The sequence below is a fragment of the Amblyomma maculatum genome, chromosome 3, assembly GCF_055883805.1.
Source record: "Amblyomma maculatum isolate TAMU_Amacu chromosome 3, ASM5588380v1, whole genome shotgun sequence".
In the NCBI taxonomy this organism is placed as follows: Eukaryota; Metazoa; Arthropoda; class Arachnida; order Ixodida; family Ixodidae; genus Amblyomma; species Amblyomma maculatum.
In genome coordinates, this window is record NC_139346.1 from 196647540 (window position 1) to 196660942 (window position 13403).

Here is a 13403-nt window from a genome sequence, read left to right on the forward strand (position 1 = left end):
GTGGTGCAGTGGTAACACCGACCGCCGCCGGTGGCTGCGTTTCGATAAAGGCGAAACGAAGTGGTGTCGGTGTTCTGTGCGATGTCAGTGCTGTTGTTGTGGCTGTGGGAAGAAGGAAAAGAATTTTTGGATTGGATTGGAAAAAGTTTAAGGAAAAGAAAATGCACGGGCCTGCTACTGGCTCTGTAGCTGAGCCACCTCCGCTGCCTCGGGCGAATAGAAGAGAAAATAGAGAATAAAGAAAAAGAAGACGCGTCGCAACCGCCGTCGTCCACCACCGAAGCGGTGGCGGGTGTAAAGACGGCCTACAACATATAAACGTTCAGTGACAGGCTATCCCCCGTCGCAAGCAGCGTTGACCTACCCGGCCCAGCCCCGTAGGGCCAGGAACAACCACCCTTCACCACCTCCACCTCCCGATGTCAGTTGTTTTGTTGTAGCTGTAGGACGGAAGGAAAAGAAAATGAACGGGCCTGCTACTGGCTCTGTAGCTGAGCCACCTCCGCTGCCTCGTGCGGACAGAAGAGAGAAAGTAGAGAAGAAAGAAAAAGAAGAGGGAAAGAAAGGCGCGCGCCGCAACAACCGTCGTCCACCACATCAACAGTGGCGAGTGCAATGACGGCCTGCAGCAGATAAAAATTCGGTGGCTGGCAAGAGAGAGAGAAATAACATTTATTGCACCCGTCAAAAGGTTGGTGAGGATCCGAGGCGAAGCTCTGTCCCAACCATGTCCTCCCCCTCAGCCGTCGACCTGGATCCCTTGGATCTTAGCAGCGGCCAGGGCAAGACGGATGACTTCTCGTTGCCCTTTTTCGTCCTGCTTGAGAAGTAGTGCCTCCCAGGACTCATCTGTTCGGTCAGGTTCTAAAAATCTAGGACACGTCCATATCATATGGATCATGTCCGCTATGCCATCGCAATGTTTGCACCTGGGGCTAAAAATTTCCGGGTGCCACTTGCTGTAAAGCTGGGGGTTCGGGAATACTCCAGTCTGTAGCTTACGCCACATAACCTCCTCGCTTTTGGTGAGTTGCTTACACGCTTTTGGTAGTACTGATCTGCCTAATTTGTAATGATTTAGGATATCTTGGTAGGTGTTAAGGTCATCGTCGAACTGCAGGGGCTCCTCATCGCTCAAGGGGTACGGGGTTGCGCATAAGTCGTCACTGGGATCCCGGAATGTAGCTAATCCTCGGGCCAGTACGTGCGCTTTCTCGTTCCCCCTCAACCCCTGGTGCGCCGGTGTCCAAATGAGCGCGACCTGCTCTGCCGGTGGTGAACCACTGGCCAACACTCTTGCTGCTATGGCCGAAATGCGGCCCGCGTCAAAGTTTCTAATCGCTGATTTCGAGTCTGTAACTATAATTTTGACCTGTTGTCGTGTTACAGCTAGCGCGATGGCCACCTCTTCCGCCTCCGTTGTCGTCGAATTTCTGGTGCTGCAGCATACTACCGAGCCCCCGTCTTCTCTAGTTGCTACTGAAACACGTCCCCTACCGTTCGCGCATTGTGCGGCATCTGTATATAAGACGTCCTGTCTTCCCTTAAAACGGGCTTGCAGCGCTGTTGCTCTATCACTCCTCCGGCTCTCATGGTAAACGGGGTGCATGTTTTTGGGGAGCGGAGGTATTTTTAATTTGTCTCTAACCTGTCTAGGTACTTTTTCTGTACGTCTGGAGCATGCTTGCGGCTCATACCCCAGTTTTTCCAAAATGCTCCGACCAGTACGACTGCGCAGCAGTCTCTGGTATTGTGAAGTCCTTGCAGCTTCAATGAGCTCTTCGAGGGTATTGGAGACCCCTAGTCTCATAATCTTGTTTGTCGATGTATTGGGTGGTAAACCTAGTGCCGTTTTTATCCCTTTACGAATGAGAACGTCAAGTTTCTCCTTTTCTGCCTCGTAAAGCCGTAATTACGGCGCCACGTAGACTATCCTACTGATTATAAAAGACTGGACTAGCCTAAGGAGGTTAGCTTCTTTCATTCCCGCATCTTTGTTTGCGATCCGCTTCAGGAGTCTACAGGTTTGACTGGTGCTAGCGTCTAGCCTCTGTATCGTTTCCGAGTTCCTGCCGTTGGCCTGAATTCGTAATCCCAGAACTCTAATGGTTTCCACCGTTGGTATAACGTTACCGTTGACCCTGAGTGTTATTTTCGGGTTATCCTGCTTTATACGCCGACGATGAGGCGATCGCATTGACGTGAGAACGAGCGCTTCCGATTTCTCGGCCGAACATCTGAGCCCGATCGGTTCTAAGTATCTTTCTATAACTTCGATTGCCCGCTAGAGTGTCTGTTCAATTTCACCGTCACTGCCCCTGCACATCCACAGAGTCAGGTCATCTGCATATAATGTATGGTGTAGCCGCGTTGACCTACCAGTCTCGTTTTATTAGACCAAATCTCCGTGTAGAAAAGGCCTCCACAAAGAGTTGAAGAGATACGAAAGAAGCCAAGCAATTTTAAGATTATTGAACCGCTCTAGTAGTCCGTCTTGTAGCAGTCCTTGCAGCCGCACTAATTGCATATATCTTTCCATATATATCAGTGCGTGTAATGAGCACCATACAGCCGAGTTGGGAGCAGCATCCACACGGGCGTCATGTGGATCCCCACGTCACTGCGGCTGGATAACTTCGTGGAACTTGTTGGCTACTGGAAATGCCCTCACACCGTGATCTGAGTTTCTCAGCCACGTGCAAAATTCAATGCATTCTCTGTGTGGCGTAGCGCACTACAGTGACCTCTACGGTGCCCATGACGAAAGGCTATGAGCGCGCCTCACCGTGGTGAGCCTTGCCGTCTTGGTTCAATGGCCCTTCTTTCGTCTTTCGCAGTTCGCGTGCGCGTTCGCGGAAGTATATTTCAACTTAGGCCTGGCTGGAACGGAACAAAGCTCGCAAGCGTACTCTGTTCTGCAGACAGCCTCAAAGGGAAAAGTTGCTTCGAAAGTCTCTCAGTTTTCGAGTGCTCCCTCTTGCGTGCGCACAGTACTACGGCAGACGTCTCATACTCTGTTCTACCGATTCAGGAATACCTTCCTGGCCGGAGGCTATATTGGCGACGCCGCCGTGGCCGCTTTGTTCTGCATGGCCGTCTTGCTTCCTCATCGGTCAGGCCTTGGAGGAGGCCTGATGGCTCTCTACTACAACCAGTGAGTACCTGCCCTTAGAGCTCGCCAGCCTCCATCGCAGGGTCATGGAGAGGGCCCGTGACCCCGCGATATGACTTTTGTCGTTCTGAGTGTTGCACTCATAGTTGCAAGCTTGGTGGACTCGAAATGCAACTGCCCCGTACGATGAAATTTTCGTGCATTTTAAAAAGAACAGTAAGGAGAATTGGGATTTCCCCTATACAGATAGATTACCGTGTTCTTAATGATAAAACAGACCCTACTCGGTCGACCGAACTTTGATGCAGGGCACAAGAAAGATTGCACACACGGTCATCATTGATTTGTTTTGCACGCCGGTAGCTCCATTGACGTATAGTCTTCTTGGCGCGAATGTTCGTGGCTGCGGGCTAGGCCGTCAGTATACGATTGCGGAGTCAGTCCTGTTAAGACGTCGGGGATTGAATTTATGGGCAAGAATATTTTCTCAACAATAAGCGATTATTCTGATATTAGACATCAGATTTAGATGCGCCATGCATTGAAGCGGTGTTGGGCTGAAAAGCAAGGGGAGGAGGGGGGGGGGGGTTAATTCGTGTTGTGCCGCAGAACAGCTAGCCGCGGGTCCGCCGTCCTTGTAAAAATAGTCGCTTGCATAAGTGTCTCCTTTATGCGATGGGAGGACATGGCGCAGAAGCTCTGAAATATAAATGGTTGCCGCTAATTACCGCTTAACAAAGCCTGGTTGAAGGCATTCGCGACGTCATCTGCGCAAGTAGGGGTAAAATGAAAGCAGGGCCGATCCATTCGCGTGACAAGTGAAAGAAGACAGTATATGCCCTCACTTCTAATTTATAAAGGCTCGTTCATGAACTTCTGGGCTTTCACTCATCTATCACTAATCCCTATTCCAACCTTTCCTGCAGCTTTAATTTCCAACTTCGTAATCAACTTCGAATTGCACGGCGCAAGATCGATGTACGCGCCCTCTCTGGAAACGTGTACACTAAAGCATATACTAGATTATACGTGTAGCATAAGATGTATCGCAGCTAATGCTGCGAGGTGGGCGTGTTAGTACATAGTTTTCAGAAAAGCAGAGCAAAAAATACTTGGACAAAGACGAGACGCGCCCGCCTTTGTCGTCTCGTCTTTGTCCACGTCTTATTTGCCCTTCTTTTCTGAAAACTATGTGTTACAGCCATGCTGCTGAAGGTTTGAGTTATTCAACCCTACATTGTTTTCTGGACACCGCGGTGACGCAGCTTGCGAACAATACACATTTGACGAGTGGTCAAGGTGGCCTCTCTCTCTCTTAGCTGCCACTTAGCTCACCGACCTGAAAGTGGATCAGCAATGACAAGTGACTGAGACGCCCTCTTTTGCCATTTCAAATGTCACGAATGTTCTTTGTTGGTCGCACTGAGACTTTCACTCCGAGATATGCTCGTTAGGTTTTCTTGCGTTGTTTCAGTGTTGTATCGCGTAACATGAGGCGCAGTATTCTTTGCCCCCAGTGTTGTAGAAAGTTGATTCCGTCGCTTCTTCTCTCCAACTGCAGCTCGACCGGTAAGGTGGAGGCACTGGACGCTTTGGGTTGGTCGCCGTTGAATACTGTCGAGCCGATGTTTGCCGAAAACGAAACACTGGCGAGCCTCGGTAAGTATGTTCGCTACCCTGTCTCTGGGAGACCGCTTGGGAGAAAATTAACTACCACCCTGGGTTAGTGGGACTTATGGGGCAGGCTTCCTTTCTTTCATATCGACTCATTATTGGTTCTTTTTCCTACAGTTGCAATGCCTAGGCCCCTCTATCGATCGAGAAAAGAAAACTAGCACAGCGCTACAAACAGGCATACGTATATTTAAAGTAACTGCTTCAAGATGATCTAAACAATTTCTAGCTGATCTTTATGCAACGTCTAAGTTTATTGCGCGAACGTGCATATGTGTAGCTTTGTGTCTAATGACTGTCTATTTTAAAATTAAAACTAAACACAGCAGTTCTCTTGATCCGGCCAAATTGCATAGGCTATAGGTTTACAGTGTGTCGCTCCATTCCAGCTGTTCCACATTACACATTTTTTTATTTCATTAGAGCATCAGAATTTAGAATCTATTCGCAGCAGAATCGATGTAATACCGTACTCTTGAGGAAAGGCAGAGGGATGGAACATGTCCTCCTAAAGTGGCCCTGATCTCGCGACGACAACGAGGATGCAGCGACAGTGGTGACGTCAACAGTTTAAAAAAAAAAAAACTATATGTGCGTAACGTCACGTTTTAGCTGTATGCAAATCAAAAGAATATAATTTTTACATTTCGCAACTTTAGTTTCCCGGGACTGCTTAAGTGGGTTGCGCAAGAGGCAAAGGACTTGGTCATGAAAAAGTGTACAGCAAACATTTGTTGTAATAGGAGGAAAAACACGAAAGATGATATATATATATATATATATATATATATATATATATATATATATATATATATATATATATTAAACAAATTGGGGCGATTATTCACCTCCGCCTCTAAGTGCATGACGTCATAGCGTTACCGCTTCCCAGCTCCTCTTGCGGACCCTTGGTCACGTACACGCATTTTTACTACTATATTCGAATAGTCTACAACTTAAGTCTGCAGTTACAGACACGCACCGTTCCTCCACGACAGAAAGTGTTAGGTCTTCTGTGGTTGCTCAAGTAACAAGCTAACCGTCATAACAAAATAAAATCGCAAGAATTGCGGGGCCTGTTGCTTGTCTGCATTGCCAAATATTAAAAACTGATTTTGTTTACTGTTCAGCGGAGAAATACACACGACGCCGCGTATAACCGCCCAGTGTTAGCAACTGCTGCTTTCTTAAGTTGTATCCGTGCTACGATAAATTGCCGATTTTGTTAATTGGTCCAGCTATTATCGCGCACAAACTAATTGGCACAAAGACATATCCTACCATAATATACGAAAGACGTATAGATAAACTCCCGCTGTAACCACGCCGTGTGAACTTGCCTGTGTAGTCAAGGGTCAGCGTGTCCAACTCGGGATTCAAGGGTACTGGATCTAACCTACTGGAACCAAGGGTACTGGATCTAATCTAACCCTCCCATCTCAAAGGCGAAGCCCGAATTGGCAGCTCCTGCCAAATTGGCTATGCCATGTGGTCTCTTGACGTCACCCATGTCACCTGCCAACTATCACCTGCCAAAGGCATGCTGTGATTTTTCGCTCATGATTCCGAGCACGCATGTCCTTGGGAGCGGGGCCTGTAACTCTCTCACGTTAAAAGAAAACTTACAAATTTGCGTAGTATGGATCAAGCATGCACTGTTATAAAGGTTGAGCATTCATGCCTAAAACTAATAGCTGGTTTAGTTTTCTGCCTACATTAACTAGTTGTAGGTGGACATAACAGGTCAGCATGATTAGATAATACACAGTTTCATTTCCGTAGATTACCAGGTACGAGACGTTCTATAGAATTGAGGCGTGCCAAGAAGAATGACTAGTATGTCTACAAAGATAATAATTAGCGAAGTTATTGTAACTTTCTACTAGTTGTATAGCAAAATGTTTCGTTAGGTCTTTTAAGTTTATGCAGCTTTGAGGGGGGGGGGGGGGGGGCGCAAATGATTAGGCTGCTCTGCGTTAGAGAACTAACAATTTATCCATGTCAGTTCAGCCGCAAGTCCCCCAGACTATTGAGCGATAATTGAAAGCGAAGAAGTGAAAAATACAACTATTTCTTGAACCGAGTTGGTAGAATATATCGAAATTCATAAGTCATGCCAACAAGACGGGCTGCTTAGCTACAGACATTATCTGTAGGATCAGAGAAGATTAATTTCAAAAATAACGCCTAGAAATCAATGGCTTTTCAACTTGTTCCAGTATTGTGCAAGCGTAGCGCATAATAATATCATGCTTGCATTTTTATGGCGGAATGAGTTTTTTTTGTTTGTTTGTTCTAGTATCTGTAAGGTTAATTAGGGCCAGAAAAAAACATGATGTGCGCTTAAGCTCCACCTTAAAGCGTTTGACGCGATAGGCCAATAAACCCTATCCTATAATCCCGCTTTAAAGAAACCGTATGAAAATTTGACCTGCATGCGTGGCCTAGGAGTAGCGTTCCGGACTCGGCAACCAACAGCATTGCAAGATTGACTGTTATTGATTAATGATTACTGATTAATGAACTACCCGAGTTGGCAGCTCCTCCCAACTTTAGTACGTGACATAAGCCGTACAAACCATCGAATAATCGGCTCTCGGCCAATTCAGCTACAAGCTACTTCGTGTTAGCAGCTACTCCAACCGTGCCCATGGTTTGCTCAGAACGCCAACGCCAACGACACCGGCGACGACATCGATGCCGGATTTTCGACGTAACGTCCCTTTCAACTTTATCGCTTTAAAAAAAGCATTGGTATTGTCAGCATACTATATGGTTCATTGCGTCGTTGAAATGTTAATTATAATTAATAACTATGTTATTTTGTCCAAGTATTCCTTTCTTAGATTTTTCTTCTTGATGTAGTTATTGCGCTGATACTTCACAGTCGCATTTGTTCGAATAATGCAGGCGCATCTCTCCATAAGCAGCTTGAGGTCGGTTCTTTCTCACATCACATGTACAAAACTCGAAGAATTCAGAAAAAAAAAAGGAATCGTTTACATTATTCTGCAGTAAATGTATCCCATTTTATTTTACAGTCAGCGTATCCCATTTCATACAGCACTGCTTTTAGGACAACGAGCACTTATGCATTTTTCACATGTTTTACCGCTTCTCAAAAAGCCAGTTTTCTTATGTCAACTATAGATGTCTAAACCTCTAATCTTGTGTTTGGCGCATGATAGCTATAGTTGCTTAGCCGCCATAAAACCCCACGCCACAAGCTAAAACATTACTAACGTTACTTTAAGTGCTCATGTTACCAACGTTAACTCTTCCCTCGGGACTTACGAATAAGTCCCCGAAATAAAAGACGCTATGCCAAGGGTGTGGTCGCAACCTGTATTCCTTTCTTTTTTCTGGCGCTGTCGGCTTGTGTTCAGTTGATAGGGGGGAGAATTGTTGGCATAAATAATGCAATATTAAATTATTCGCTTCGAATATGTGAATATTTGAGCGTTATCATGGTTTTTGGAGTGAAAACGAACGTTTGAAACAAAGAACAAAAAAAAGGAAATTTGGTGTCTCCACATCGTTAGTGTATTATGTTCAACAGTACCCTGTTCTCTTTTCACGAGTGATAATGAGCGTTCCAATGACTATTGGTTGTTGTCACACACTTTCTCAGCCCTTTAAAGCTTAAGTTATCTCCGAACGGTTTTTTAATGCGAACCTTACGAACGAGACTCGTATTCTAGACCTTGGCTGCCACTTCTCTCGCGCTGAGCGTTGAGTTTTGTGTCCGGGTGAACGCAGGCCGCAAGGCGTCCATAGTGCCTGGTGCCGTGGCTGGCTTCGCGGCCCTGCACCGGCGGCTGGGCAGGCTTCCCTGGAAGGTGCTTATAACGCCTGCCATCAACTACGCCAAGAAGGGATTTGCCGTCAGCACCCAACTCGCTGCCGCTCTGCTGAGGAACGAGAGACGCCTCAATTTGGAGCCCAAGCTGCGGTAGGCCTATAAAGCTGTTAGACAGTAGTCTACGGGACAATTAGAGTTTCAGTGTAGCACGATCTACGATCTGTTACTGTGATCCGCTACTGCGCGTTCTATTGCGCATGCCCAGATCGCCTTGACGTCACCAGAGGGCGCCATATGCCGGGAGCCGGCCTATGGCGAATGTAATGGTATCCACCCGGAAGTTGATGCAGGCGCAATCACTGTTCCTGAAGCTCTGGGGTTTAGAGATACCAGTGGCCGGGTGAATAAACCGGCGGTGGAAACTAGCAAAAAACGACTGGAAGATTGGTGGCTTAAAAGCAGAGAAGTGACACAATGTTAGTAATGTAGGAACTAAATTTTAATAAATAGAATGATGGTTTAGTTAACCATTCTAAATCAATAATTAAGATATATGGAGAAAAATGAGCATGATAGCTACTGCTACCACCCCGTTTCAAAGGGGACGCTCCTATATTCCATCCATTCCATACATTCATCCATCCGGCACAGAGACCTGGCGCGTCTTGATCAATCAGCGCATAAGTACCGTCGATCCGCTGTAATGGGTAATGGTGACAGATCACGGACCGCGCTATGCTAAACCTCTCTATAATGACATAAGTGCCCCAAGGGACAAGTAGGCGATTGCAGCCAGCTGCTGAAGCATCAGCATGCAACTAAAGAAGCTTCATAAGCCCAGGTGCTTTGCAACACTGTGGAATCCACGAAAGAGTAAAACAAACACCAAATTGTTCAACGGGCACTGTCGCAGACCGTCCTCTGGAGGGTCACGATGTGGCCGCCATGTAAGACGAGCGCCGCTTCCTCGCAGATCTGCGGGCTTGCCGAGCAGCGGGTTGACCCCGGAAGCCGAGCAGTCGCACTTATGAACTCGCAGCAACACTGGCTCAAGCACCGGCTGGGTGGCTCAAGCGGCGCACACCTCAATAAATAGGGCGCGCCGCGTCTTTCTGTTAAAACGCGCCAAGGCCGTCACGCACATACACGAAACTTCGCTGTTTTAAGCTTCCCCTCCCCCTCCCGCCGAGCCGCACGTCGTAATTGGTTAGGCACTGACGAAAGTTTTCGAGAAGACTGGCACATTCCCGGCCGGTTGAGTCACCATCGCCACCGGGTGATGAGGAGGGGGGTGACGCCGATGCGCGCAAGGCTACAAGCTCTCCTCGCCAGGAAAAGGAGACGCTTTTACAATGTGCTAGAAGGCTACAAGCTCTCCTCGCCAGGGAAAGGAGACGCTTTTGCAATGTGCTAGAATGTTCCATGCAGACGGGGGCAGTTCCTGGCCTTACGGGGCTGGGACAGTAGGTCAACGCCGCTTGCGGCGGGGGCTAGCCAGCCACCAAATTTTATCTGTTGTAGGCTGTCATTGCACCAGCCACTGCTTCGGTGGTAGCCGACGGCTGTTGTTGCGGCGCGCGCCTTTCTCTCCCTCTTCTTTTTTCCTTTCTCCTCTATTTTCTCCTCTGTCCACACGAGGCAGCGGAGGTGGCTCAGCAACAGAGCCTGTAGCAGGCCCGTCCATTTCCTTTTCCTTCTTCCTACAGCCACAACAACAACAACATGCAGACGCCGCGCGTGCTCCCTTCGCGCCGTGCTGGCCTAATAAAAATGTGCGCCGATTTCATGACACTGCCGCTCCCTTAAAGAATATTGTCCTAATATATTCTCAATACACACGTACATCACGCGCACATGCATTCCCTCACAAACTTCATATTGCAAATGCAAACGTACGCTCACCCCGAGTTCAAATAGGTCTCAAATAGGTATCTCAAAATACACACATCAGTACAATTATGCTTCAAACATAACTCACTATTCTCAAGATGCACATAAAAATCAGCAATACAGAAACACCCACCCTATCAAATGTTAAGCACTCAAACAAGCCATGCTTTCTACTATATTTCCAAAAACGCCCGGCGCCTCCCGTTTGGAACAGATTAGTTCCTCTGTACCTTTCACGTATGCGAATTCTCTTTCAAAACAAAACAACAACAAAAAAAAAACATTGACTTATTTCTTTCGCGCGTCGAGTTCTCTTTCCTACTCCCTTTTTAGCTTCGTGTCGGCAGTCTAGTTTCTTCTCGGCTTATGCTGTTCTCTTTGAGCTTGCGCTTCCAGTCCTGCAGCCGCTTCTTCGTTATCGTTCTATGGGGTATTCCCGGTCTGCTTCACCTGCTTTGACAGGGTTGAATTCTTTTCTTTTCATTTTGACTTCCTTTCACACTGAAGCACGATTGCTCAGGTTTCACTCGCATAGTTAGAACATTGCTCTCTTGATTGAGCATATCGCGGAGAAATAATTGGTTCTCCCTTAATTCTTTCAATTTTCTTCCTTATCTTCACTACCTTCAGTCGTAACTTCTTAGAGCGGGGCTCATTTTCCACTGGAGACTCATTCTCCTTACTTTTAACAGTCTAAGTGAACCACTCAACACCACTACAAACTATACAGTTCGATTTTTTCAGGTTACTTACTGCCTTGATGAGAAAGCCATTCTAGCCGTCTTTGCGTCTGACAAAAAAAAAAAAAAATGAGTTCCTGCGCCGCGATTTTTTCCCATTTCTTCGCGTCCCAAAGAAGAGCCCTACAACGCTTAGTCAAGTGTTCTTGGATGAAAACAAACTTTACAGATGAAATTAGTGCATACCTTTCTGAAACCAGTCGTCCCGCGTGTGTTTTAGAAAACCTTCGATAACGCCAGGCGTCTTATCAGGATTGGACAGCATTCGGTGAACTGTAACTCTATATGCTCTAGAGAAGGGGGGGACTTCCGATGACTTCGCTAAATCGTTTAATTTTCCAAGCAAGTTCTCATTGTCTCTCTGATCGATTACACGTATTAATATGTTGAGTTTCCGATTTCGTCATTCTAAACCATTCAGTTATTCCTGCACAGACAGCGATTCGGGGCTTGAGTTTGCTTCTAACACTTAATAATAATAATTGGTTAACCTGAAGGGAAAGGCGCAGTATCTGTCACACTTGCTCTGTGGACACCTGAACCGCGCCGTAAGGGAAGGGATGAAGGTGGGAGTGAAAGTGTAAAGCGAGAAAGGGGAGCCGTAGTGGAGGGCTACGGAGTAATTTCGACCACCTGGGGATCTGTAACGTGTGCTGACATCGCACAGCACACGGACGCCACTTCGTTTCGCCTGCATCGAAACGCAGCCGCCGTGGTCGGGTTCGAACCCGGGAACTCCGGACAGTAGTCGGGCGTCTTACCACTGTACCACCCCGGCGGGGCACTTCTAACACTTGGACCCTGCTTTTCGTGTGTTTTATCTAACTGTCATGACATGCCGTGTGAGCAAGGCGTTTATCATATTTATCCTACATCATCTGCACAGATGGCTCAACATTTTCCACGGTATTTTTAGGCGACATGAGAGCGCTGAGCTTTGCTTGAATGTCGTGCAAGATATGACTGATATCAGGCCTGTCTTCAGCTAACTGCTGTGCAAAGCTATATAGTACATTGAGCAGCGTCAGCTTTGTGCGTTCCTTTCGTGCTACCTTTGGATTTGCTAACACGACACGTCTGACACTGCCATGCCTTTTGTGTCACTTCCATTTTGCACCTCTGTGATGCCAGAGCACGTTCCTGAATGGTACACATACACTCATTACATCTCAGATGACGTACGTCCAATGATGTCGAGTTTATTACCGCACGCTACACACGTCACCGCCACATTATCATCACCATCATCATTCATCATTCAGGTTAAACTAGAAACTATTGGCAGCAGCAGGGACATGGAGGAAAGTCGGAGAAAATACCCAGAGTACACAAAAACACACCAACTTTTAAAAATCAGGAGTATATATACGGCTTTCAATCTATGATTCCTGGGTCACCACTACTGCCATAGTAAAGGAGGTCATGTGTTTTTATAGCTGTCCGCTTTGGCAAGTGTGACATCAGTCTGTCCTTGCGACGCCTTCAAGATCAATGAAGCGCTGTTTCCAAACTCTGCACAGTCGTTAAATCGCAGTGTGAGATTTCTGCCACCGGAATAGATCACAGGGGTGGAACTGAGGAAAGGTCCGCCAGGCTCACGTGCCTGTAAAAAACAGAAGTATGGCTTAAAATTGCTCTTTCCCTCGCCGCCGCTGCTGCTAAAGTCTGCAGAAGTCTGCTGTGATTAGGTGATATGTAAAAAAAAAAATGTTAAGTTTTGTTCCAAAGTCTGTCGTTACTAAGCTTATTCAACTCAGTGATCGTTCTAGAAAAACATACACTTAAAACGGTCATACGTATGCGGTAAACTGTTTTGCAAGCCTTTGTCTTGAGGATAACAGACAAGAAAGATATTTAATCCCCCCTATGCTATAGCAGTTAGTAAAAACGCAAGAACATCACTCGCGGAAAGAACTGTCGCTTTATGCTATATTCGCTGCTTTTACAGTTCTGCCTTGACCCGACCAACGGAGAATGCTTGCATCTTATGAAGAGAGAGCAGGTTGTGAAGCATAAAAAGGCGCGGTAACTGTCCATCTGCGCCAACAGAGGAATCGTAGCACCGTTCAGAATTTGTGGGTATTCGCTACAGATATTCCGCTTCTCGCACATTCGGTCTGGGGTGACGCTTCCTTAACGGGCATGTTTTCTGTGCTTTAGCTGACTCACCTTTGCAAGTTTTTCG

At 46.8% G+C, this 13403-nt stretch overlaps 1 protein-coding gene across 1 annotated transcript in view; it reads left to right on the forward strand.

Annotated features, from left to right (window-relative positions):
* LOC146197356 (scoloptoxin SSD14-like) overlaps window positions 1–13403 on the forward strand; it is a 42064-nt gene that overhangs the window by 4185 nt on the left and 24476 nt on the right. Inside the window, exons 3-5 of the mRNA XM_084597175.1 lie at window positions 3032–3154; window positions 4674–4771; window positions 8546–8738. Of these exons, the coding sequence (XP_084453301.1) occupies window positions 3032–3154; window positions 4674–4771; window positions 8546–8738 (414 nt within the window). The remainder of the gene's footprint in view (window positions 1–3031; window positions 3155–4673; window positions 4772–8545; window positions 8739–13403) is intronic.